Here is a 26,091-nt window from a genome sequence, read left to right as displayed (position 1 = left end):
TCCAACTCTCCAGACCTCCAGCGGATGCACACGATAAGGCGATAGAACCCAATGCTTTTTTATTTGTATTTTTCCTTTCTGCATTGAATATTTGTTCCTTTCAGGCACAGGCTTGGTCCCAGGCCATGGCGTGTGACTGGGCACCACATATTGTGCAGGCACACAATTTTTAGTATTTTTATTTTAATTTTATTCAGTTATTCTTAATGAATTTCTTGTATACCGGCACCAGTAACAGAGGGTGCCTGCCCTCACAAGGACTCTGAGGCTTGCGCTCAAATCTATCAGTCCTCTGTTTGTGTTCTGACTTTTCCCGCAATGCTGGGAGCCAGTGCTTCTTATTTGCCTATTGGCAGTACAAGGAGATTGGCTATGGTATTAGTATGTACATATTTAGAAAACCGGGATTCAGACAGCGCAGCGATCATGCGCAGCGGGAGAGAGCCTGTCACGGCTAGGTGGCGCCTAAGTTAGGACCCTCTGGGCCCGTCCGGGCTACGGACTGCCCAGAGGGCGGGGATTTGCCTTACTTCAATATTCACGTCCTGCACTGCCGGCGCTGGCTCTGGTAAACACAATACTTCCATTTAATTTTAATATGCATGACTTGGCAAATAACACTTTGGCTGTGAGTGTCAGTCCTGTATTAAGTACCTATTTCTATAACACTCGCTCTCTGGTTGCTGATCACGTATACGATTTTCTGAGCAATGTTAGGCCTGACATAGTGTGTCTCACGGAAACATAGCTCTGTGAAACATTGGTTCCTTTGTTTCCGGATATGCTTACGGAGGATTACAGAATTTTCCATCATGATAGAGTTTCTTCCAATCCAAGCAGGTGGAGGGGCTCCATTATCTTTAAAGCATGTTTCTGTTTTTCAATTATCTCTTTAGCCAATGGCTTGGCAATGGAGGCCTTTTTGGTTGGCTTGGCGAAGTCTGGTTCACATTCTATACATTTCATAATACTCTATTGTGCCCCTGGACCGTATACCAGATTTCTGCATGCTTTTTTGGAATTAGCAGCCTCTCTACAGGTTAAATATGGTAACCGTATATTATTAGCTGACATTCATTTTAGGTATAACCTCCCTCATGCTCCAAGGTTACATCACTTTTTTGAAGCACTTCTCGACTTGGGTTTTACCCAGTGTGTTCTAGAGTCTACCCATCAGCAAGGGGGCATTTTAGACTTGATATTCTCTGCAGATCCTAGCAGGTTCTTTGGTCTTGCCATTACTTAGTTCCTTTCCTGGTGTCTGGTGCACCCCATGTGGTTATGCCATCTCAAGCAGCTGTGTTAAGGAGAAACTGGCAGGGTGTGCACAGATGGTGACATTGGTTAAGGCCAGTTGCACCACAGGTTTACCTATGGGTTTGACCACCTTATCCCAGGAGCTTCTTGTAGCTACTAATCCGCTTGCAGCACTCAAAAATACTCAGGTGCGCAAACGTCCCTCCCAGCCATGGTTCTCTGAGGAACATAGGGGGTTCCGATTGGAGCTAAGACAAGCTGAGCGCTAAGTGGAGTTCATCTTACCGCTCTGATGAAAAGGTGACATTTGGCCTACTTTCTAAGAGTTATCACACAGCTATTCAGCTGGCCAAGCAGACATTTTTCACACAAAAGTTTGAAACTGCTCTTAACCGCTTTAAGGAGTTATTTGCGGTAGTTAAATCCTTCTCATACACGCTGCGATTTATGCCGGTAGCAGCCCTTGCTAACGTCTTTGATACTAAGATTGAGGATTTACATCATCATATCCAATTGAATCAGATCACTACCCCTCTGATCCCAGACAATCTCGGTCAGCAGGCTGTTTCCAGTTGGTTAATCTTTACTTTATTTTCCAACAAGCCGTATATACGGCTATACATGAGATAAAATCTGTGGCTCCTTCTGACCCTGTTCTGCTTAGTGTCTTGAAGGACATCCTGATGGAAATTATATCTTGGAATATGCAAGTTGTTAACCTATCCTGTCAATCAGGATATATCCCTGGAGAGCTCAAACAGTCATTGTGGTTCCTCTTTTAAAAATGCTGTCCATGGATGTTTTTGTTCTGGCAAACCTTTGTCCTATTTCCTTGCTCCATTTCTTTATGAAACTTGTTGAGGATTTGGTATCTCCACTTCTTTCTTCTTTTCTGGAGACCTCTTCTTAGCTTGACCCCTTTCAGTCTGGCTTTTGGCCTTGGAGGGGCACCGAGAGTGTCTTGGTATCTGTTGTTGATGATCTGGCCAGGCTAGTTGACAAAGGAGAGTGGGGGCCCTGATATTGCTTGATCTGTCACTGGCTTTTGACACTGTTGACCACTCCATTCTTCTGCCCCGCCTAGCCTCAGATGGCCTCTCGGGTGCTGTCCTGGCCTGGTTCACCTGCTTTTTGACTGGCTGGGCCAATCACTATCCTTGCCTCCTTTTCTTTCTCCCTCTTATATGCTATCTTGTGGTGTCCCTCAGGGATCCGCCTTGTCCCCGATGTTATTTAACATCTATGTTCAGCCCCTGGTTGGGTTAATCCGTTCTCACAGCTTCAGGTGCTACTCTTATGCGGACAACACACAGATCCTGGTCCATTTAGATTTTGACCGGGCTGAAGTGTCATCCCGTTTGTGTGAGTGCCTGGGGGCCATGATGGGCTGTATGAGCAACAACTGGTTCAAACTTAACAGGGATAAGACTGAGGTCCTGGTGGTGGGTGTTTCTTCTGATCTAGGTTCTTGGTCTCCTTCTTTTTTGCTGGCTACTCTGGTTGATTTTCCCATTCCAATGACTTTAGTGAAAAATCTTGGGGTTTATCTTTCATATTCTTTCTCAATGGCTCCTCAGGTGAGCGCAGTTTGCAAAACAGGTCACTTCTTATGGAAGGTGCTTCGCAGGGTTTTGCCTTTTTTATCAGCTCACCTTCATCCGGCAGTAGTTACCTCTCTTGTTACCAGCCGCCTAGATTAGTGCCATGCGTTGTATCTAGCCCAGCCCATAAGTCTGATCCATCGACTTCAGCTGTTGCAGAATCTGGCGGCTCGGGTGGCCACTGCCACTACTTATGGCTCCCACACAAGCAGTTTTGAGATCTCTTCACTGGCTGCCAGTGGAAAAAAAGGATAGTCTCTAAATCCTTGTGCTTGATTCACCGGGCCTACTATCAGCAAGGAGGGGAACTTCATCTGGAGAAGATGTTGCCCTATATTCCAGCCAGGGCTCTCTACTCCAGCAACGATTGTTTGGTTGTGGTTCCCAAGTTTAGTCTGTGCAGGGTTGAGGCCGGGCTTTGTCGGGGACTGCTAGTAAGTTCTGGAATGACCCCCGAGTTAGTCTGAGACATAGCAAAAAACACCTGCAATTTTGTCGACACCTCAAACCTTTGTTATTCTAAGCTTACGGTGGTTAAGCTTAGAAACAACCCTATCTGTATGCACAGCAAGAATGGGTGAGAAAGGCAAACGAGAAGCAGAGTGGTACGCCTATTTTGAGAAATATAGCCCCAACTCATTTGAAGAGAGGGTTGATTCATTTTGTATTTTCTTCTTTATTAATACTCAAATACATTGAATTGCAAGACTGGAGGGGGTTAAGAAATGCTGATGAAACATCATGAGGCAAGCAAACATATCAGGGTCAGAGCAATAGTGGAAATTAACCATAATTTGTGCAATATATCAAGTATGTGAGTAAATCCTAATACACTTGTTTAATGCCCCCAATAACCCCAGTGACCCATCCAAATGAGATAATTGGAGAGTGAGTTCTAGCACACACTTTACATAAACTGAGCGAGGCAGTGATATATGCAGGCAGATCAAGAAGCAAGTTTGTGTAGCTATTAAATGTGATTGCAGTGTCTTAGGGTGTGAAGGGCAAAATATAAAGAAACACAAAATATTAAAAAGGCCAAGTTCCAACATGCACAATGGGAAGCACTCCAGGACGCGACCCTAAATACCGACCAGATGGCCTTCTGGAGGACAGTAGATAGAGAAAAAGCAGAAGCACAAACCCTACAGAATGGTACTAATGACACAAATTGGAATGGGCATGTTAAGCTCCACTGTGGACCAAGGGATCTATTTGACTAAACAAAATTAAAAAAAGTGATGAGTGGAAGCTTTGGAATAAATCTAAACCACTGGCGCTGCTCTGGGTAACCTTACACACCGTTTTCTGTAATGGCTTGACAGGTGAAGAAAGACATCTGTAGGGTTGCCCAGAGCAATTGCAAGAGGTTTCAGGTGAATTCTAAACCTTCCAGCCATCACCTCTTTGTTTTAGCTTGTCACTCTGAGTGGGATGGGTATGCCCAGATATGGGTCCCTTGCCTGGTGGACCTAGAGACCCAAGCTACACCTCACTGATGATGCCGAACAAGGCCTAAATATGTCTGGAGTTGCTTGTGGTCTTGTGCAGAATGGATGTGACCTAGTAGTTTGGGCTGCACTGGCCATTTGGGGGAGCAACCACGTCTGATTTGCATATGGTCTTTCCCATTTCTGCAATGGCCTGATATGTGTAGAAGGATGGTCTGGGGGGTTGCCCAGAGCAATTACCAGAGTTTTAAGAGTAATTTGTTAATAACCAAAGCCTTACCAATGGAACTGATTCCTTGAAAGAATTTTAAGCAGGAACCTATCGAAAAAAAGGGGCGGTGACATATCTGGATCATGCCCAGGCAGAATCGGCTAAAGCTGAACTCATGATCTAGTAACCGCTTTGGGCAATCTTCAATAGCATTGCATCCACATGTCTCGTTCCCCCTTTGTGTGAACTGAGAGAGATTGTTTCAGGGACCAGATGAAGCTCAGGTTGTTTTAGACCAATAACACTTTTGAATTCCCAAGCTAAGGTTTTTGGGAAAATAATCTATGGTAGGTTGCGTTGGATAACAATGTTATAGCATGAAGCAGACTAGGATTTCAGAGGCGGAAGGGGGCTGTGTGTGTTTAAAGGCAGGTGGGTGTCTGATATAACATTTATAGCCTGCATTGTGTAGGGATACTAAAGGGTAGTGTGTTCACAAAGCTTTTATGGAATGGATCTACATTCAGCCATTGACTGAAGGAAGCTATGACAGGCACTGTAGAACACTGGTTTGCCAAGTAGCTTGCTTGTTAGCATTACTACACTTTACTCAGTAGACCAGAGCTGAGTTAGCTTTGGTTACTCTAGTCAGTGTACGGTTTCCTTCCCAGTATCAAAAGGAGTGAAGCAAGGTTGGGTGGGAGTTCCTCATATTCATTTTCAATTCATCAGTATTTTAGAAAAACTGTAGCAGAGTGTGACATATGATGTGGCATCTATTAAAAATAGGAAAACAAAGCTGTTTCTTTTGTGGATGATGCGCTCGTGATTCCTTAGTCAGATGAAATCACCTGGAGCCATGCATTTGAGCTATGCCTATCACCTTGAAATGAAGTCAAATAAATCTAACATCATGGTCCTGAGAAAGAACCAAAGGCTGAAGTTGAAACTAAAAGTATGAAATAGATAACTAGAGAGGTTGAAATATTCTATATAGGAGTATGATTTTTTAAAAAGGGGCGAATGGCATAAACACATATTTAGAGTACAACAGAAAATGAGTCAGTGTGTGAGTGCCATCTTTACTTTTCATTCTAGAATGGGTTATATTTTGGTTAAGGCTACAGTTAGAGACTATCAATGTTGATTGATGTGGATATGGATATTCTGGCTTGAGGGGCTGCTCTGATAAATTGAACCCATAGACCAAAGTAGAGCATAGGACTAATTTTGGATGATTTACTGACAAATGCAAGACCACTATGGTGCTGTGTACCATTTGGAAAATTACCTTCACTTTATATTGAATGGTTTGATTCCTAAATAGAATGGAATGCAACTCTTAGACTAACAATACACATTATTACTAAGTATTCCAGGCAGCATACAGCATGTATAAAACAATCGAGCACTGCCCAATGGAACAATGCTGAAAAAAATACACACTTACTCTGGAATAATCCAAATCTGTCGGTGTATTTTCTGTAAATGCTTGGACCAGTGAATTCATCATACTGATTGGGGGTGAGGATGGAGAGGATTGTGAAGGTTCCTGTTGCACAGGGCTCTTTGGTTTCGAAGGTAGGCGACCTCTCCTACCTTTCAGGCTATCTGTACGGACAACTGAGAAATAGAAAAGATTTAGTATTAAAATATAAACATAGATGGTTATAAAATGTGATAACTGAAAAAAGGTTGACTGAAAGCATGATGTTCATCAGATGTTCAACATTTGTCTAATTGACAGAGTAGGGCACATTTCTTGTATAACCAAGCAGAGTTCAAATCAAGTAGAATACTATAGGGCTTATTCTGATGAGCAAAGATCAATCACTGGGAGGAATACATTTCCATGCAATTCTCCCACTGATTCTAGTCCAATCCCCCAATCCCCCATTGTGGGGATGCATCAAGGAGTTACTGCATTTGTGCAGTAAGATAAAGAGGCACCTAAGGTCCATTTGGGTTTGCGTGCCTCTTACCACACACACACACAGTGAGTCTGACATGATCTCAACAGTGCCCTGATGTGCACAAAAGAGATCTACAGCAATGGCGGCCATGAAAAACATAGAGTCGCTCATTGCTTTACTGATTCCAAATGTGGCTACATTTTCTAGATGCAAGAAAAACAAGCAGCAATTGGATAAGAATGATGCAACAATTTAATGCGTGGTGTAGGACCCCAATGTATGCACAACTGACAGTAGAATGAGGCAGATGTGCTGGAAAAGTGCAGGGAACCATCTTCCACATGTCTCCTCTATTTCCGCCTCATTTAGTAGGTGGCCAAATGTGGGACCATTTCCAATATTTTTCTGAGGAAAAGCAGGAAAATGATTTCTTACCCCATATACTGCTTTTAGAAAAACATTTGCAAAAAATAATATGAACCTTAAAGAACCGTAACATGATACAGTTGAATTAAACATATATATATTTGCACAGTTACACACCCAATTTAAGTACCTAATCGGAGGTGAAGTGAAAATATTGGACTTAACACATCCTTTGATAAAGTGCACCGAGCAAAAATGTGGGCTGTGCTCTGGTCATTACACTGTGGCAATAAGACCTGAGGCGGCGGGCCAATACCGCCCCACCTAATGCCCCCAGGGCCATAGTTACAGGCCCGAGCGTAGCCTGTAACTATGGCCTGTATTGGCCCACCACTGAGGGTCTTATAGCCATTAGTACCCCGGCCCATTAAACCGGGGTACTAATGGCATTTTTTTCTGTTTCAAAACGCGGCAGTGTTTCGAAACAGAAGAAAAAGGGGAAAAAAGGGGAACAAATGGCCACTGGGAAAGGGAAAACGTAGTCCGTTTTCCCTTTCCATGGTGGCCATCGGGAGTGGACACGCTGGGAACAGAAGTGTTCCCAGCACATTCGCTCCCAAGAAAAGAAGAAAAAGGAAGGTAAGTGGGGTTGGGAGGGTGGGCAGGGGATAGTTTGCGGCGGGGGAGGAGGGTGGAGGAAAAAACAATTTACCCGAGTCCCCAGCGGGGGACGAAGGCAGCCTCCAACCATGGGGAGGCTCGGAGCGGGGATTGCCCTGTTTTGAGCATCCTCATTGGCTAAGGGGCTGCTACGCCCCTCAACGGGAACTGAGTACCCGGCACGCATGGGATGCACTAACGTACACGGGAATACCATGTGGTATGGCTCGGAAAAGAGCCAATCCACACGTAGTATTCCCGGTGTACAGAGCGCGCCGGGTACTAATGTCTGGAAATACTACTGGACCTGCTGATTAATCTTCCCAATACACAAGGGCATTTGTGAGAAGTGGGAATCTTGGTCATTGCTCAAAATATTTTGAGGTTAACTCTTGTGTCTGTCAGGGCGGTGTATTGACCCATTGTTGTTTTCACTGTACATGCATGTTTTGCGTCAAAGTCTTAATGCAGATGGGTGCTGATATTCCCAAATTAAGAACCTTAAAACTCCTGCCATTGGTCTATGTCGATGATATGCTCCTTATCGCCCGTACTTCAAATGCACTACAGCGTCTTATTACGCCACATACCGAAGTTATGAATGACAGAGATTTAGGTTAATGCATGAAATCAGCAGTAAACTTCACCTCAGATCTTCAAAATTTCTAACTGTGCACAGCAATAATAAAGTAATTCCACAAGTTGAGGAACATGATTACTTAGGCACCCAATTCTCGACAAAAGTCACGGCGGCACAACTATAAACAAACTAATCACTTTAAGCAAGCACTAGGTAGGGTTGATAGATTTAGGAGAATGTTAAAGAAACAGCCGATGAATCTTATTCTTCAAGTCTCCAAATGTAAAGCAGCCACTGTCGTTAAATACGGCACCTCATTGTGGGGCTTTACGAATTTGTCAGACCTCCAAGTGGCAGAAAATACTTTCCTTAAAGTGCTTGGACTGCCACGGTTGGCTTCAAATTATGATGTCCATTTGGAACTGGGTTTAGATTTTATAACAAACAATCTTATTCTACAGAGGTTTTGCACTGACTCCGCTTATGGAGAAATCCCAAAGCTGAATTAACTCACATAATCTTGCAAGCACTGTTGGCTAAAAGTGGAGACATGTTGGTCCCTTGGTTCCAACATATTAAATGTATCTGGAAAAAATAAATCCTCTGTACACTTTTACAGCACTGGTTACTTTGATTTGCACTGTGGCAATCCAACTAAAGGTCGGCGTCTAATGACTTACATTCGAGATAGTCGATAATCAAGTAAACTAACAAAGTCATTTAACCAGAACCATGTGATAATCTCCTGTGGTTTGATACAAAACTATCTTTTATGGGCTAAGAACTTTTCTGAACATAACATCATAACAAAAGCCTGATTCAACTGTTTATCACTTAGAGCAGTAATAGCATTTCGGACCTGTAAATCGTTGGAAATGTAATGCCCTCTATGCCTCGTAACAGAAGAGAATTTACTACACTTTCCACTTATTTGCCCGGCTTATGCAGACATATGTGCATGATTCCTGTAACCCATTCTCAATGAACTCGGTTTAAGACATTGTCGTCCTGCCTTATTATTATTTTTATGGGCAGAGTCCCCATGCATTGCATGGCTTACTATCTTACTTAAGACAAGCATTGTATAGAAGGAACAAATTAGAAGGAACCATTTAGATGTTTTTAACACTTTTCCTCGTCAAGTAAAAAATAATCTGATTTTTATTGTAATTTTTGATTAACTGATCAATTGTATTTTATGATCTTTTTTTTTTTATCGTCGTTTTATGGATATATTTCTATCCGAAATAAACATTTCATTAATTGACTGAAAATATTGGGTGTGATTACTGTCACTGATGGCATTTAGAACACACCAACACTCAAATACACTTTAAGGTTTTTTTTATCGTGAAGGGGCTCACTAAGAGCAGTCGTTCCTTCTCTCTCTCTCACATCTAGGGCAGGCCATTTCCTTTCTAGCCAAAGTGTCCCTAAACAACAGGCTTGTCACTAGAGATTGTTAACACCTACTATCTATGAAGACGTCTATCTGTTGGTGATGGTCTAAGGGCAAACGCTGTCTCCATCTAAACACCCTTTGGGACCAATATAGGTGTGCCCTTATCTAAGTTTCCACCCTGATGTTCCTCTGCTTACGTCTCTGAATCCCTATCGTTTTCCTCCTCCTACTCTCCTTCCTACTTCTCCACCCCACTGTCTCTCTTCACTCCCCCTCACACTTAATTTTCTATCCCGCCACTGTTTTTCTCTCCACTACCTACCTCCACCATCCGATCTTACTCTCTCCCTTCTCAACACCATTAGTACATTCCTCCTCTTCACACTACTACTACTCCCCCCTCGCCATACTACAATTACTCTCCTCTGCTCTCCAAACTATTATTCTCCCTTCTCTAAACCACTACCACTCTCACTCCACACACACCTTCTCCCACAGTCAGCTTCCCCTCACTTCCCCAGTAACCTTTTCATTCACTCTCTACTCTCTCTATTAATCTCACTCACTCACCTTGCACGCACACTCAAACACAAGTACCACTTTCTCCCACCAACAAATTCCTCATCTTGGACACTTATTCAACAATTCTCCTCCACACTCCTCTGCTCCCTTCTTCTTCTACCTGGTCTCTTTGTCGTTGTTCTCCTCTCTTGATCTCGCCTGAATAACCCACATATTCCTGCTTCCTGTCCCCCCTTTTATCCTCCCTCTTCCCCCTCCATTGGCACTCTCCCATAGCTGGTTCCCAGAGCCAATTGCTGACTAACCTTTTCCCTGGGGCGGTGTTACAGGCAAGAAAACATAGCAAAGGGGTTGTAAGCCCCATCCCTGTCTCGCGCGCAGGTCCATCTGTCTGAGGCAATGGCGGCCTACAGCGTTCAATGGTCCAGTTCGCGTGGGGGTTTTCTGGCTGGTTAGAGATGCCGACTTATTGTGGATAACGTCCGCTGGCCCCCCACATGTGAGTGCAATATCTCTGAGCATGCAAACCATGGGAGTGCTAAACGCATTGGCTAGCGCTGGAATTGTGCTGGTGCAGGTTGTGTAGCAGCCTGGTTTGTTCAGGCTGCTGCATGCCGTGCTCGGTGTCCCGTTCTCTTCTCTGTTCCTCTTTATATCAAGTTGTTTGTTGGCTGTTCCACCACTGGGGCTGCTAGTATTGGTAGTCCTATGGAACAAACAGAAAGAAACTGGCCATGATTGGGCAGTGCAGGTATGGGGTGATCAACAGTGATATTCATTTCATACATGCAGGTAAAAAAAGAAGGGAAAGGGACTAGAGCCCTCCCAACTCCCACATCCCGCTTATGGAGCAGGACTGGCTCTGGAAATTCCCATGATAGGTCTCCCATCCCAGGCTGAGAGGGTCTCCATCCCCTCTTAACGTGGTCAGGTCTCTGATCGTGTCACAGTATGTCCAAAAAAAAGGTTTTGGATGTGGTGATGTAATAAGAGTGAGTGGACAGAATGGTAAGATGTGATAATTGATAACTTTCTTTGTTTGCTGTTCCGTAATAAAGAAGAACATGATACACGTTTTGCTTCAAAAGGTAATTTTGTATGCTGGTAAAGAAAAGGGGATCATTATGAGGTCGCTGTTGCAGTAAACATTGGCGGGAATGTGGCGGTAATTCAGTTACTGCTGCATTCCCACACTGCCAAACTACGAGATTGGCAGTGCGGTGGAGAATTTACCTCCAGAACAAAGCTGGAGGTGAATCTGCCACCGTATTGCTGCTTTTCATTGGAATTACCATGGCAGAACTACCACCTGAGGTAATTCTGCTGAAATCCCCATGGAGTACTACGGACTCCAAAAATTGGGATTTACACAGCCATCCCGCCACTTGTAATCCTGCAGTATGTCCACAGGACCAAGTGGCAGTAGCGGTAAATGAGTTTGGCGGTAGTTCATCGGAATTATCACTGAACTACCGCCAAACTCATAATGAGGAATTCATACCCAAATAATATAAACAGAAAATGTTATTCGTACATCAACATAACTGTGTAATAATCTAACTAGATATAGGAATGATCTTTTTTTAACTTGTGTTCTGGTTTTATAAAACCTTTCACAAGTAAACAATTAAAGTCAGACCTAACAACAAATAAGAGTCATAGCAACTGATTGTTTAAAAAGAATCAATAGTTGTCAAAGTCACACCGGATAAACAAGTTGAAATGACAATATCCTCAATCAACATTAAACATTGTTATCTAAAATCATTTTGATTAGTTTGGAGACAGCCTGGGTCAGTTTAGTAAGATTCCCTAAAGACATTCTATGCCAAAACCAGTTTGATGTTAAAGAGTCCACAGAATTGATAAAGGGACTCAGTAATAGCAGACAATTTTGAAAAGTACCCGGACATTTTCCTAGTAAGTGTCTCCAAGATTCTGACTGACCCGGTTTGCAAATTTCAATGTTCACTATTTCTCCACAATGCTGGATATTCATTTGTAACCTTAGAAATGTTTCTCTAAGGTATAAACTTGGGAAATTGAGCAAGATAAAAATCCCAATTTGTCTCTTCCCATATGATAGCTTATAACTGGCCAGAGCGTCATCAGTGTTAATCCAGTGAAATTCCCACAATGTTCATTTGACCTAATTAGGACAGTCAATAGAATCGATAATTAAATCAGCTGGTAAGGCTTTACAAGTGGCTGTAAGTGCATTCAGCCGCATGCATTGCCCAGACTCCCAACAAGAATGCTAATCGACAACAAGTGTGTTTTAGGAGACAAACGTTTGGAGTATAAATGAAAACAGGTTCCAATGAATTTGAGATCTTAAGGAGTTTAAGCCGAATTCAAACCGTATTACTGAGACAGGTACCCAGTTTTGTAAATGGAGAACTGCCCTCCACAGCAAACCCTCAAATTTCGACAAAAATGTCCAAGCTGACAAATGTCAAAGTACTGAACCATATGTTTGACTAGAAATCACTTTACCATTATAGAATTTTATTTAAGGAATAAAGTAAAAGCAACAGTATCTTTGACGGATATACCCCATTTGTGCAACTAAAAGGAGCATCTTAATCCTTAAGTAGGCTTATAATAACAGATGACTGTTTTTATCATAGATTTGGAATTCTAAGTAGGTAACCTGCTTAACTTGATCAATTCTCAACCCCTCAAAGTGCCAAACGTGCAAGGGCCACTTCTTCTTACTAGAGAAATTAATGATATTTATTGTGTGAATGTTTAGCTCAAGCTCATTCTTATTTAGATACGTTCTTAGCAAATCCAATCCTCTTTGGAGACCAATGGGGTGTAATCTATCATAAGAATGCCATTGTAATTGTTTATTTGTAAAGCGCTTATACATAAGTGAAGTGCTTGAAAGTGCTTCAAGCGGGCAGGGAACAAAGGATTACAGTTATCTTTCTTAGACCTTGATGTTTCTGAATGAGCTAATCAAAATTAACTAGCATACTAGGCCTGAGGCATTTCTACTAGTACAAGTGCAAAACAAGCCAGAAGGAGAGAAGGGGGAGGAGGAAAGAGCATACAATCAATAAGCTGCTGTGCTAGGCCTAACAGCTTGTCAGATAGTACAAGTGTATGACAAGGAGTGTGGATAGAAGGAGGGGGACATACAGGCAATAAACTATCCTATTAGGCCTGGCGACATTCAAATTGATTTATGATACGTTATCATCAATAATGCACCTATTCACAAGTGTTTCAAGCGCAACCAAGCTAGGGAGGAAGGCCAGAGGGAGGACAGGACAAACGATCTTGCTTGCCCTAGTGCATTGAAGGTTGTGCAAGTGTGCAGACAGGATGTGCGAGGGAGGGGGAACAAGTGCGCCCAGACCATCAGGGGCCTGGGTTAACTGCAGAGAGGATGCCCCTAACATGGAACGTATTCCGAGTGCAGAAGTGTGAGGCAGAGTGCAGAGGCCCGCAGGCAAGTGTAGGACTGGTGGGGGAGCCTGGGACATGTGATGCTCTGGAGGAGCACCAGGCAACCAGTGCCCAAAACTGAGCACAGTTGGGTATGATGAAGGAGGAAGGAAGCAGGAGAGAGGAGAAAGAGTTTAGCATGGGATAGGGAGGGAGAAAGAGGAAGAAAAGAGGAAGGTCTTGAGGAATTTCCAAAACTTGAGGAGGTCCGGCTCAAGACAGAGAGGGGTAAGGAGGCTGTATGCAAGCCAATGCACACACAGAGATGATATTTTGGGAAGAAAATAGCCTGCTGTAATAAAGGCTTGGTCTAAGTCAGAAATGTAGAGCTAAGTTCATGTAGAAGCTGTCAAAGCACCCTGGTGCTTCAATCTCATTTTTATAGTAGTATTATAATGAGGATAGACGATAATGTTTAATACACCACTAAGAATGATCTTATGTAACTTGCCTGCAACTCTCTGTAGCCCGTTTCCATAACTTTCTAACTGTACTCTTACTATACTAACCTTGTAGTTAGAAACAGTTACTCACCATAGTGACTGCTATACTCCTAGTCCATAGTGCCCTCTCCTCCATACTAATGGGATACCTCGTCCCACGGGGATGGGACCGGAGCCTTTTTGTGCTGCAATAAAATAATTTCCCTTTAAATTAATGCACACAGGGCGTGTTGGGTGTGACTGCCCATGCTGACTCGGCCCATATGCCTTACACACCAGACCTTTCTCCGCTTGTCAGCTACAATGCCTAACTGAACGTACTTGATGGGAGGATAAAGGAAGGGTCTTATGGAGGAAAGAGGACTGTGGTCTAGGAGTACAGTAGTCACTAGGGGAGTAATAGTTTCTTACACCTATGTCCCGTCCCCTTTCCTCCTGTTGGGAGATTTTGTAGCATGGAAAACGCATGGATTGAGGCTGTGTAACTAGGAGTAAACAGATTTCCCAAGACTGTCTGATCAAATATGTCATCAGACCTGGAACTGGTATCCAGACAATAGTGCGTGCAAATGGCTGACAGTGTGAACCATGTGGGAGCCCTGCTGATGACGTCTCATGGGACATGGCTTCAGAAAGCTACCGCAGTGGCCTTTGCCCTCACTGTGCAGATACATGCCCTTAGGCAGAGTCATCTTCTGAGAGGAATAACAATAGTTAATGGCAGATACAAGCCATCAAGCGATAGTGGCCTTCGATGCTTGACTGCCTGGGTTGTGTACCCCATAGGTGACAAAGGTAGCATCAGATTTTCAAAACAGTTTGGTCCTGTGAAGGTAAAACTTGAGTGCCCTATGGACATCTAAAGCGTGATAGGTAGAGTTTGCCGAGGATTGCGGTTGCGGAAGAAACGTTGCCAGGACTTCCTCCTCATTAATATGGAAAGAGGAAACCACTTTGGGTAGGAAGGCCGGGTGTGTGTGTGTGCAGCACAACCTTGCCTTTGCGAAAGAATGTATAATGTTCTGAAGCCGAGAATGCCTGTTACTCGCTCACTCTCCCAGTGGAAATGAGGGCAACTTACAGGGCCCCTTCCAAGAGAGGAACTTGTGGAGTAGACCTTCCTATAAACCTCAAGAAGTTTGTCTTCCTTGCTCAGAAGGGCCGAGGATGACTCTGCGGCACCGGAGTCAGAAGTCTTAGTGAACAACGCCACTGACACCACCACAAAAGAGTGTGACAGTGGTTGAGAGGATAGGAACAGCTTTTCAGACAGAAGGGGCCGGTACCTGGCCTCCAACTCCTTGTTTGTCGGCTGTCGGGAATGAGACTTTTCCCATAGCTTCAATGCCTCAGTGGTACTTCTGGAGTGGTAACCCTGATCTGTTCGAGGAGCGGAGGGTTAATATCTCAGACAGCACACCAGCCTTTGGATGGGGCTCTTCCGGCTGAAGCACACCCAGGAATTCGGTCAACATATCATCCTTTCGTAGAAAGCCTTGACAGAATGAGAGACTTCCTCTTCTGTATCGGTACCAGTGCCTGTTTTTTGTGTGTCCTGAGGAACTGTGTCTGTAGGGGCAAAGGCCCCCTCTTTTGACTTCTCTGAAGATGGGGCTGCGGTTGGGGCTTTCAATGATGGAGTAGGTTGAGGCAGAACTGCAGGCAGAGGCGGTACAGGATATGGGGCTGCCAGCTGTGGCGGTGAGATCGAGCTGAGATGTGACAGAGCTGGGGCCTGTGTGCCAAAAAGGGAAAGAGGCGGCAGCAGCAGGAGTGGTGCTGGCAGTGGGGCAGGAGCGGGAGGCACTAGTGACTGAGGCATCAGCTCACGTATCTACTCCTTGAAATATTCTACCATTGTGCCTAATCTCATGAGAGTCTGGAATCTATACAAAATAAAAATGTCCTCTTGCGCAGCAGTCGCTGAAGACAAGGTCATAGGTGTCCAAGTGTAGGTCATTGTGGGGGGAGCAGGCATCCTATTGACCAGTACTACAGGGATCCAGTACAGTTGTGGTGGCTGATAGTCCTACAAGGACAAAGGATGGGTAGGATGTGCTCCACTGCGACGGAGTCCATGCCTATCTCAGTATGAATGCCTCATGTGAGGCGGTTGATGGTAAGGCAATTGGAGATTCTTGTAGATTTGAGGTGGATCTGGCTGCCAGCTCACCAAGGGATGAAGAAATAGGGACTAGCCAGTCATCTTGCTCTGTTTCTGGTGTGGCCCAGGAGCCAACAAATAGTGGTCCTTGGCCCCAGGTTTTTCCGCCCAGAAGGTGCCATCTTCTTGGGGTCTGCCATTTTGGAATTTGAGGAGTCATCGTGGCTCTCTGCCATCTTAAGGCCGTACACATGGACAGCTTTGGTAGGCACACAAGGGCTACTGTCCAGCAACCTGGTGCCCGCGGCAAAGGGCTATGACTACCCTCAGCAGTTTGTGTAGTCTCTGACCAACATCCGGGAGGTACTGCTGTATCTTTGTTGGAAATACCACCAGTAACTCCCGCCCCTTTAGGCGGTTGCCTGGTGTCAGACCCAGAGGAGCCCTGGACCCAGAAGTCGGTAGCCGCTTCAACAGGCCCTGAAGAGGCCTCGACTGGTTGGTCGGTAATAGGCTCCGTAGAGCCCTCAACCCGGAAGTCGGTAGCCGCCATTACGGCTTTGGAGCCATCCCCAGTATGTTTAGCAGGACCAGACATGTCCCTCCCACACAAAATGATCACAGGGAAGGAATCGCCTGGGTGGGCTGCTTGAAAAAGAATAGAACGTACCTGTGCGGGGCACGAAGATCTGACCCTTCCATCTCTGACAAAGTCCTTAATCTGGCAGGGAGGGGAGTCACTGAAGACGGCTTGCCAACGACTCAGCCAGCGTCGCAATTCCCTGTAACTGAGTTCTGTGCAGGCCAAACAAGAGTCCCAGTGGTGGGAAGGGCCCAAAAACCGCAGGCAGATGCTATCGGCATCCGAAGAAGGGAACTTTGTGCCGCAATAGACGCAGGAACGAAAATCCAATTATAACCAGCATATGCAGGGTGTGACAGTGAGGCAGGCTAACATGCAGCAAAAAGAAAAATAATGGAAAGTAGCGACCAAAAGAATATTTGTAGCAGCAGGTGCAAGGCGTCTATTCCCGCTGAGCGGTAAATAGGACTGGGGAGTGAGGCATGTGGGCGGAGTCAGCCTCGGCAAGTATACCCAGCAAATCCAGCGTGCATTAATTTAAAAGGAAAGATTTTACTGCAGTGCAAAAAATGTTCTGGTCCGGTCCCGGTAGGACAAGGCATCCATCAATATGGTGGAAAGGGGATGGATGTAGGGGTAATATACATATTGTCATAGTTATTCAGGTATCCCTTTTTGCTACATCCAGATCTGATCATTATGAGACTGGGAACAGCAGCCACCAGGGCCTCAAGGCCAGTGCCTACGGGGTCAAGTAATTGGCTCCCCTTTTCTGCTGACTGCTGAACACCCAACATAACTGCTTGGGCACTTAGAAATTCAATACAACCACAGGCGACCATCTTGGCACTTGCACATTGTGTTGCGGATGTGCCGTTTGCTGCTCTTGTCTGCTTGTTCTGGCCTGTTCCCTGCTCCCATCGACTAATGATACAGGCTGCTTATTTGGACTATCATTACTTGATCTGGTCCATTAACAAGGCATCCCTCAGATGCATTCCAACTGCTTCCCCCTATCCCCGATCACTGCACTCCCTTATCGCTCCTGATCATATCCAACAACAGACCATTCTACATAATTCCGACTCACGTCTTTCCATCTAGCTCTCCAATGCCCTAACTACTGACTCTCTCACCGTTTACCTGGTTATGCTGTTTAACTTAGTTACCGTAGAACACCACCCTGACAACAATGCCTCATGCTACTACTTTCTGGCCACTAAGATATCTTTAGTAACTGGACACTAACCGCTGTCACTCCATTACTCCAGTTTCCCCTGGCTCATGTTTCTGCTCTGCACTTTCTCACTAACTCTCCTTCTCTTTGCCATTTGCACAACCTTCTCATGGGAACTCGCCGCTCACTCCATTCTGTTTATTCCTCTACTTCATCCTATATTCCTTTCTCCCATCTCACCCCGGTACTACACAGGACGGGATAAATGCTGCAACTCTCACTCAACCCTTATCTACCACCCTCACCTCCCATTTGGTACCTTTTCCACCCCCTTCTCGCAGTCTACCACTCTTGCTATCTGGCACACCCAACCCCTATTCAATTAGACTTTCTTTCTCATTAAACATTTGGGGTCTATCAACATACCGCTTTAAGTCATTACTGTTATTGAGATTTGCATAATTCCTTATGATATAGCCATACTTGCTATCCTCTGTGGTGATGCTGCTAATTTCTCCCACTCTCCATGGCACCCGCTACCTGGCCACCCATTGATATTGCTACTCTGCACCTCAGACACTTTCAAGGTAATTCTACTTCAAATGTTTTATTCAATTAAACAAACATACAGAACTTCAACTTGTTAGCATAGAGTTCACCTTAATGTTATGTCACAACATTAAAAAAAAGGTGTAAATCATTTCCCTGAAAAACCAAATAATGTACAAAACACTCATGAAACAATGAAAGCAAACATAAAATTCCTTGCACCCACACTATATATATATATATATATATATATATCATTATAATCTCCAATGTTATCCTTATTTTGATAAACTTTTCATTTAGCAGATAAAGTAGCCATATCATACAGCCAATCTTTACAGGTTGGTTTTCTTAGATTTTTCAATGTAATGCTACACTGTGCAGGAAACAATTGAAGGGAGGGCAAGACTGGGGTAAAATCTTTGGAGTTTGAGTAACAGAAAGTCTCTAGCATTTTAGATACACTGCAGCCAATGGACGAGTGAAGAGGGAATATTGAGGTGCTAGCTTTTAGAGGGTAGACAGAAAACAGTAGGTTTGGCTTCCAAGATTATCAAGTAATGTGAAACAGAGACTTTACTTGTGGGCTCAGGGTTTAAATTGGAGTTAACTGGCCACTTCGGGGTTAGGGTTGAAAACGCCTTATGGAACCTCATTTACGGTATCATCATTTAAACCAACAGATTCCCATTGCCATTTTGTAATATGCAACTCACTTTATAATGTTTCCATTAATGCTAATATTATCAACTCCAGGGAGACCTGGTTCTATGTTATAAGAGACCCAATCAGACCCATTAGTTTTTATACAGAGAACTAAGAGATTATGGTAACTTTTAACATGTTTCACCAACTGTAAATTATCAATACTCCCCCAATCACAGTTTATTGATTGTAAGTAATCTGTTACATTTTTAACCGTAGATTACTTACAATCAATAACCTGTGATTGAGCATTTACCAGGGCGATACATAGTGGGTATGCCCATTAATGGCACCCAATGCCCATTCTGCCATAAATATATGTCACAATTATCTACCATATTAGTTTCTAGTCTGGCCCAACAGTCCTAATTTCTTTCATTTAATAGACATCTGGCAAGCCTTGCCCCAATTTCAGATCAAAATCACTTCTGTGGGGAAAGCATGGTATCACAAGCATGACACTGACACAATGGGCCTCATTACGACCCTGGCGGTAGCCATGCCGGTACAAACGGCACAGCTCCCGCCAGGGTCCTTTTTTCCCCCAGCGCCTGGCAATGGGGAATTACCGGGGCATTACAGCCCAAGCTGTCCCGGTAATTCCCCATAGCCAGGAGCCGGGAGAAATTACTCCCCATTCCCATTCGAGTCCCATAGGACTCAATGGGAATAGGGAGGACGGATGCATCGGCTTACCAGCACCATTGTTACCAGACCGGCATACTCAAAATGAGGCCCAATGGGTACAATTTGTAAAACCTTTATTGAAATGGCTGGGCAAGGAGACAATTCTAGTCTGCCCTATAACCAAGATGGGAGCAGTCCTAGTGGATTCTGTCAAATCAAAATGGCCTATGCTAACAAAATCTAATGCCTGCCCAAACTCTTGTACAAAAAAGTGAATAAAGAAGAAATGTATGCAAAAGGAAAGATCAGAATTCAAATGAATTAAATGTGGTTGAACCAGCTCTCCTCCCCACATTAGACCTCATTAGACCTCGCAGAGGCACACTCTGTCTCGGCTTCCAATAGAAATACAGTTCTGGAACATGAATCGAAGTCCATCTGGCCTTCCACGTTTAAGTCTCTTTTCGTGACTTCCAAAAATAATGTTTCAACAAAAAAGTTCACGAAGGTCCCCCTCTGTCAGGGGGGCTCCCTTGCCCAAGCTTATTTTAATTTGGGTCACACCTGTCAGGCTCTGACCACTTTCGGATGTCGAAGGCTCGTCGGATGTCGGAGACCACTGCAGAACCACTTCGACTCAAAATGTATAGTTCAACTTTGACTTTCCCCTTTCTAGGTCTGCCTTTCCTTGTGTCTCAGTCACACGCGTGCAGCCTTCACTTGTGATAAAATATTGCTATTTCAAACTTTCAGGTCGCTTACCAAATCACCAGCTGTGTGCGTTTCTTCTTTTCTTTACGATTTCCAATTCACGAGTCAAGGTTAGTACCACCGGGTTGCCCTAGCCTCCCCAACTCTGCCGTTCACCCGGGAGGACCACTGGCGTCCTTAAAACACAATTCACTTGCAGGATCTGGCCTTCTCCACGTGTCTCTCGCGCCCTGTCAGAGGCAACGACGTCCAGTAGAGAACTCTAAGAACTCTGGGCTTTTCCGACCCGCTGCTCTCGCCCCCTTAGTCTGTCGCTCTTCTCCAATAACTTTGTGTTTGTCCCGTAAGCCCTGCTTATTCTCGTGTTCGCCTTGTTCTGAGTATGTTGTTGGGTTCTGCCTTTTATTCGTGTGAGGAGAGCCAATTGGTATCAGGTGTAGCACTTAGACTTAAGTGCCTGACTCGATTAGCGGGACATGGCCAGTATGATTTGTGAAAGTTAATGTTGTTAGTCTCAGTCACCCTCTTCCTCAGCCCATTGTTTGTGCAAAAAGGGGGGGGAGTTGGGACCTCAGAGCATTCTAAAATAAAGGGTGGGTTGGATAAACAAAATAGGGGAGAAAATCACGTCTCACTGTCAGCAGTCTCACCCCCACTTCCTGAAGACCCATCACCCAGGTGATCCTCCCGCACTCGTCCACCGCCAGGAACTGGATCCAAAAGCAATGGCCGTGTTCTGGCCACCTGGATGGCAAGTCCCGAGGACTAGCGGGTGAGACACCCTTTGGTTTTTCACACTTCCCACAGACAAACATTCAGAACAATGAGATCCATTCGCAGAGGTCAATAATAGTTGAAATAAAACAGTTCTCTATGCTTCAATTGATCTGTTTGAGTTTTTCTTCCTAACTTAATCATAAAAGTTGACTATCTCAACTCTATGTCCCTTTCATCACAATTTAAAAGCCTCTATATGATCGCAGGGCACTGCAGTTTCTTCCACATTTATACCATCTTCACAAGGACCCAAAACCCCTAAAACAAGGCTGACTTATACAAGGTGCACTGGCCATCGAGAGGTGGTGGAGTAAGCGACCAGGTTTCTTGGAGCAGAATTATTTTATGTCTAACCAACAAGTTATGTAGGTCATTTCTGCCCACAATATTTCTTGATAGTAGTTTCAAGTTTGATCTTCACTCATTAAGTTAGTAGAGGAAGATCCTCTGACTTGGTTGACGCCGGATAATGGCACAGCATGGGTCGACGGTTCTGCCATGCTCCTGCTTTTCTGGTACAGATTGACAGGCATTGCCGCTGCTGGTTCGACAGCTATCAAACTGCTTCAATCTTCAGCTATGAAAGTTGGCGGGTTATTAAAGCTTTGCCAGTCAATCTCATCCAAGTGGGTCTAAGTGTCAAATATGTTCCTTAATTCAAAACCTAGACTTTCACAGGGCTAATAAAGCAGGTTTAACTCTGGAGGTGATGCATGGTTAAAAGGTGATGGACCTTGGGCAGCACAAGTAAAGTTGTTTTCATTTGATGTTGCTGCTATGTGCCAGATTAATCATCCTCTGCTGCGTATAATAATAACAATGCAAGGTACTTGGCTACTTGGTTATAGAAAAAGCCAAGAAGGCCGCTCTTATGCACCCCATCCTGTGGTGAGAGGCAGCCAATAGCCTCCTGATATCTTGCGTAATGCACAGTGATTTACATGTGACAACTACACAATCCATCTGCAGAGACAATGGGGCTCATTACGGGTCTGGCGGTAACTGTGCCGGTGCTACCGGCGGATTACCACCGGACCCGTAAATATTTACTGGCGCCTAACTTCCCAGTGCCACTGGGAGATTACAACTCTGGCGGCCCGAAAAGTCAGGCGCCAGTAAAATGTTGTTCCCATAGAGTGCCATGGGACTCTATGGGAATGGTGACACGGAAGCACCGGCACTGTTGTTAACAGTGCCGGTGCTTCCGTGACGGGTCTGCCTACCGTGGCCACTGTGCCTGGCAGGGTCAGACCTGCTGCGCACGGCGGCTCGGGCAGGCAGACCTGTAATATGCCAGTCCGAAAACAACAGTGCTGGTAAGCTTACCGGCACCTTGTTTCCGGACCAGCAGGGTCAGAACGAGGCCCAATGTCTCTTCCCACCAAGTTCACTGTTCTGTCATGATCCAGTGCTAAGGAACACCAGTCCTAATGTTGATGCAATGAACTACTTTCATGATTAGTGATAAAGTAGACTGGGTTGACTTTATTCTTAGACACAGAACTTCATTGCAGGCAGAACTCTTCATCAAAACCCTATAATTATAATTCAGCATTGAGATTAGTCAATAGTTACTGCACGATTCATGATCTCAACCCTTTTTATGTATCACAGTGATAATAGAGAATTGTATGTCTTACGGGCCATTTTTGTATCCCTGAATTCTGTGAACAAGTTGTTCTATTTATTTATTTAATTTCTAGAGTGCGCTTACAGCCCGGAGGCATTGAGGTGCTGTTATGGGTACATGTTGTTACAGTGGCTTTGTCATACAATACATTAAAGGATAGTTCCGGGACTTTTTTTTTATTGTCCCTACGGTTCGGCCATGTGTTTTTAAGCATAAATCGGTAGATCGTAGAAAACTTTCCTATGGACCTTACCCGACTTTTCGTCCATTAACACACTCGAAATCAGCCGCCATTTTCTGATAATCCTATCATTTCCCCCCATCGACCTGGCTCACCTGCTTTTGCGGCACTAAATCAAATCCCCCGCCCCTGAGCCTGACATCAGCAGACGCGTACCGCCCATTTCCCAATGCCAAAGCACGTTTCGTGTCAACAATCGCTGCGCCTCAGCTAATGAAGTGTCGCCATGGAAATGGCAGGACGCCTCTTTCCTCAATAAGTATAAACACACCGTTTCACAACACACAGCAGCAGATTTTCGATTCCATTACTCTCTCTGTGTTACTTTGAGTATTCTGTGACTCATTTCTGTGCTCTGGTCAGGTACCTTCGCCGCTTCTAGGCCTTGTGAACACCTGTACCATCTCTGTAAATTATTTTACTTTCTTTACCACACAATGGCTACAATAATGCCGTATATGTACGAGCCCGAGTACACCGAGGAAGAACTACTGGAAAGGCAAGCACGCGAAAACGATGGGGATTCGGACGGCAGTTGGGAGGACCAGTCAACGGATGAAGAGCCTGGACCATGTCGCATGGACGGCGTCTCCACCTGGTGCACGTGCAATCGGTGCGAGCTAATGCCAACTGAGGAGGAGGACTGCTGCTGAAGTGAAAATTCCGGGTGCTTGGCCTACATTTCGGAAGGCGAGCCAAGTCCGCAATGCATCACCGAGCTGCCAGAGTTCAGGGAAGCCTGCCTCTCACGGACCGTGTTGACGATGATGATGGTGCTTATGCACGATCTTCGCGGCACTGTTCGTCCGCGTAATCCGAGTAACGAGTAAGTATACTCTGGTTGTGATGTCAGTGATGCCACTACTATTTCATGGTCGTCTCCCACATATAAAATTACATCTACATATCATTCGAATGCATGTAAATTGGTTCCATATTGTGCATTTTCTAGATAGAATTTTTTTCAAAGCAGAATGACATTTTTTACCTGAATCGACAGTGATAAGAAAGTTTTGTCATTTTAATACAGTTTGCATCTTTCATTTTCACAGGTGGTACAGGCTGGTGGCCTATCGTTGCTTCACTTGGTGGCTTCACGGGAGGCTCGGACACCGCGTTCGGAGAGTAATACCTGCCTGTGCGGTACTTGCCATTAGACAACATTTCCCCAGCGACAGTGGACAATACCGCGGATTTTCCCTGGATGTGCTGCAACCGGAACGTTACAATGTGTAATGTTTATTATTTATGTTCAATTGAAATTAAGATCTAAAATAAAACCCAACATATATTTTAACAATGGTTGTTTTGATTTTTTAAATGAATCTAGTGTGTCTCCATTGAATAGTCTTCCTGTGCCTTGTCTTGTCACACCACATGTCTCCGGCCAGCATCCTCCCTCACGCTGGCCGCCCACCTTCAATCCACATAACCGTTGAACCCATATGCAGCAGACATACATATGTTATTTTGCGGGTTGGCATCAAGCCTCCCGGCCTTGCCTCCTCCCCCAAAAATACTTACCACACCACTTTGTTCAAGCGTTGGCAATAAAAGGCCGTTGGATTTTATTGATACAAAACATGGTTATAGGTAAATAATCAATATGGTTGATCATAATAAATCATCCTTTTGGGCACCGGGTACAGAGATGACCCCCTCTGGCCCGTGCCGCCTTGCCACCACAGGCCAGCCTGCTGCTGACTAACTGCCTAGGCATCCAGGGTCTCCAGGGTGAACTGCACCCATATATTCTCCTGGGAGGGTGAGGTATTTATAAACTCACCCCCCTGCCTTCCATGTACTAGATCCTGCAGCCTGCCTCTTACATGCAGTTAGATGGCCTCTCCTTGGTGAGGCCCTGCGGCAAACGAGTCTTGTCTGCACGACCACCGCCCCAATCCACCCCCCCGCCCTATCAAAGGCAGTTCGCACCGGGGTACTTGCGCTGGCAAGTGGAGCTGTCAGGGAGCGATAAAGGCCAAGAGGTGCCAAAGACCATGTACACTTCAAAGTGGTCTATAGAGCATGGGTTGTTGTTCCCATGTCTACCTCCAGACCCCGTGTCTCCTGCCAAGCCTCCCCCCTCACGCTGGACGGCCCCCTGCAAACCGCATAATGCCACGACATATACACGTCATTCATTCACAAACACACCCCTGTTTCGAATTCTTTATAACCCACTTCATATTTCTAATGAGAACTTCTTTGCGCTTTGCTAGTCAACCCGTGAAGGTGCTGGTTATCTGCTCTTCGTCTCTGTGAACTTCCGTGACCACTTCGAGGAAACTCGTCAGTTTGCAACCTGTGAACTGCTCCCTGTTCTACGACAAGAAACTACTCTGATCCCTGCATCTAACTGTTTGTTCGTCAAGGTAAGGCCATGTACCATAATCATTTTGCGTCCAATTTCTTTTCGTTCAAGACAGTACATGCAAGGAACTAGTCACATGTTCTGAGTTTAGTCAAATTATTTTTCTATTTTTTTAAAGTTATTCAAATACTTATCCGCATGTGAATAACGTGTATAGTTCCAAGAACCAAAACGAACCTTGCATTGAACCCTTTATGTGTCATTTAATTTTTTAACACATTGGTATTCATATAGAATTGTTGATCTTTACTTTTCAGAATTTTCCACAATGCCTGCCTGTTCCATTGGCGGTTGCCCTTCGAAGACCCATAAAAAATCTGAAGGTACTATAATGCATGTTTTCCCTAAGACAATAGATCAGATAAGAGAATGGGTCCGATATTGCGGATATCCACCGTCTGAGCTTGAAAGTAGAGTCCTAGAAGTCTTTGCGGACAAGAGGGGTGATCGATACCGCATCTGCAGCAGGCACTTTAGCTCAGACATGTACTCCACATCATTGCTAATAAAGAAGAACACACCGCGAGCGAAGCGAAAATTGCTCTCAACCGCTATTCCCACTCTATTCGTCCACATCCCTCCACTGGTGAGTCAAGTTTACGTATTTATCTCTCGGCCTTGCGGTAGTGTGTAGCATTAGCTAACAATAATTTCCCCATTTATGTATCCACTCAATATGAAGGCGGAAGATTCTCCATCCGTGTCGTTATTGCAGTCATCAGCCACTTCAAGCGCCTATCGGGTAATCTTA

General features: G+C 44.7%; 1 protein-coding gene across 4 annotated transcripts in view; it reads right to left on the bottom strand.

The window, feature by feature from the left end:
- The window catches only part of NR4A3 (nuclear receptor subfamily 4 group A member 3), a 225,668-nt gene that overhangs the window by 147,825 nt on the left and 51,752 nt on the right, over window positions 1-26,091 (bottom strand). For all 4 annotated transcript variants that reach the window (XM_069620603.1, XM_069620602.1, XM_069620600.1 and 1 more), the window contains one exon: window positions 5,971-6,143. In XM_069620603.1, coding sequence (XP_069476704.1) covers window positions 5,971-6,143 — 173 coding nt within the window. The remainder of the gene's footprint in view (window positions 1-5,970; window positions 6,144-26,091) is intronic.

The sequence above is a fragment of the Ambystoma mexicanum genome, chromosome 5q, assembly GCF_040938575.1.
Source record: "Ambystoma mexicanum isolate Mex_15411 chromosome 5q, UKY_AmexF1_1, whole genome shotgun sequence".
Lineage (NCBI taxonomy): Eukaryota > Metazoa > Chordata > Amphibia > Caudata > Ambystomatidae > Ambystoma > Ambystoma mexicanum.
This window is presented reverse-complemented; position numbering and strand designations above follow the sequence as displayed.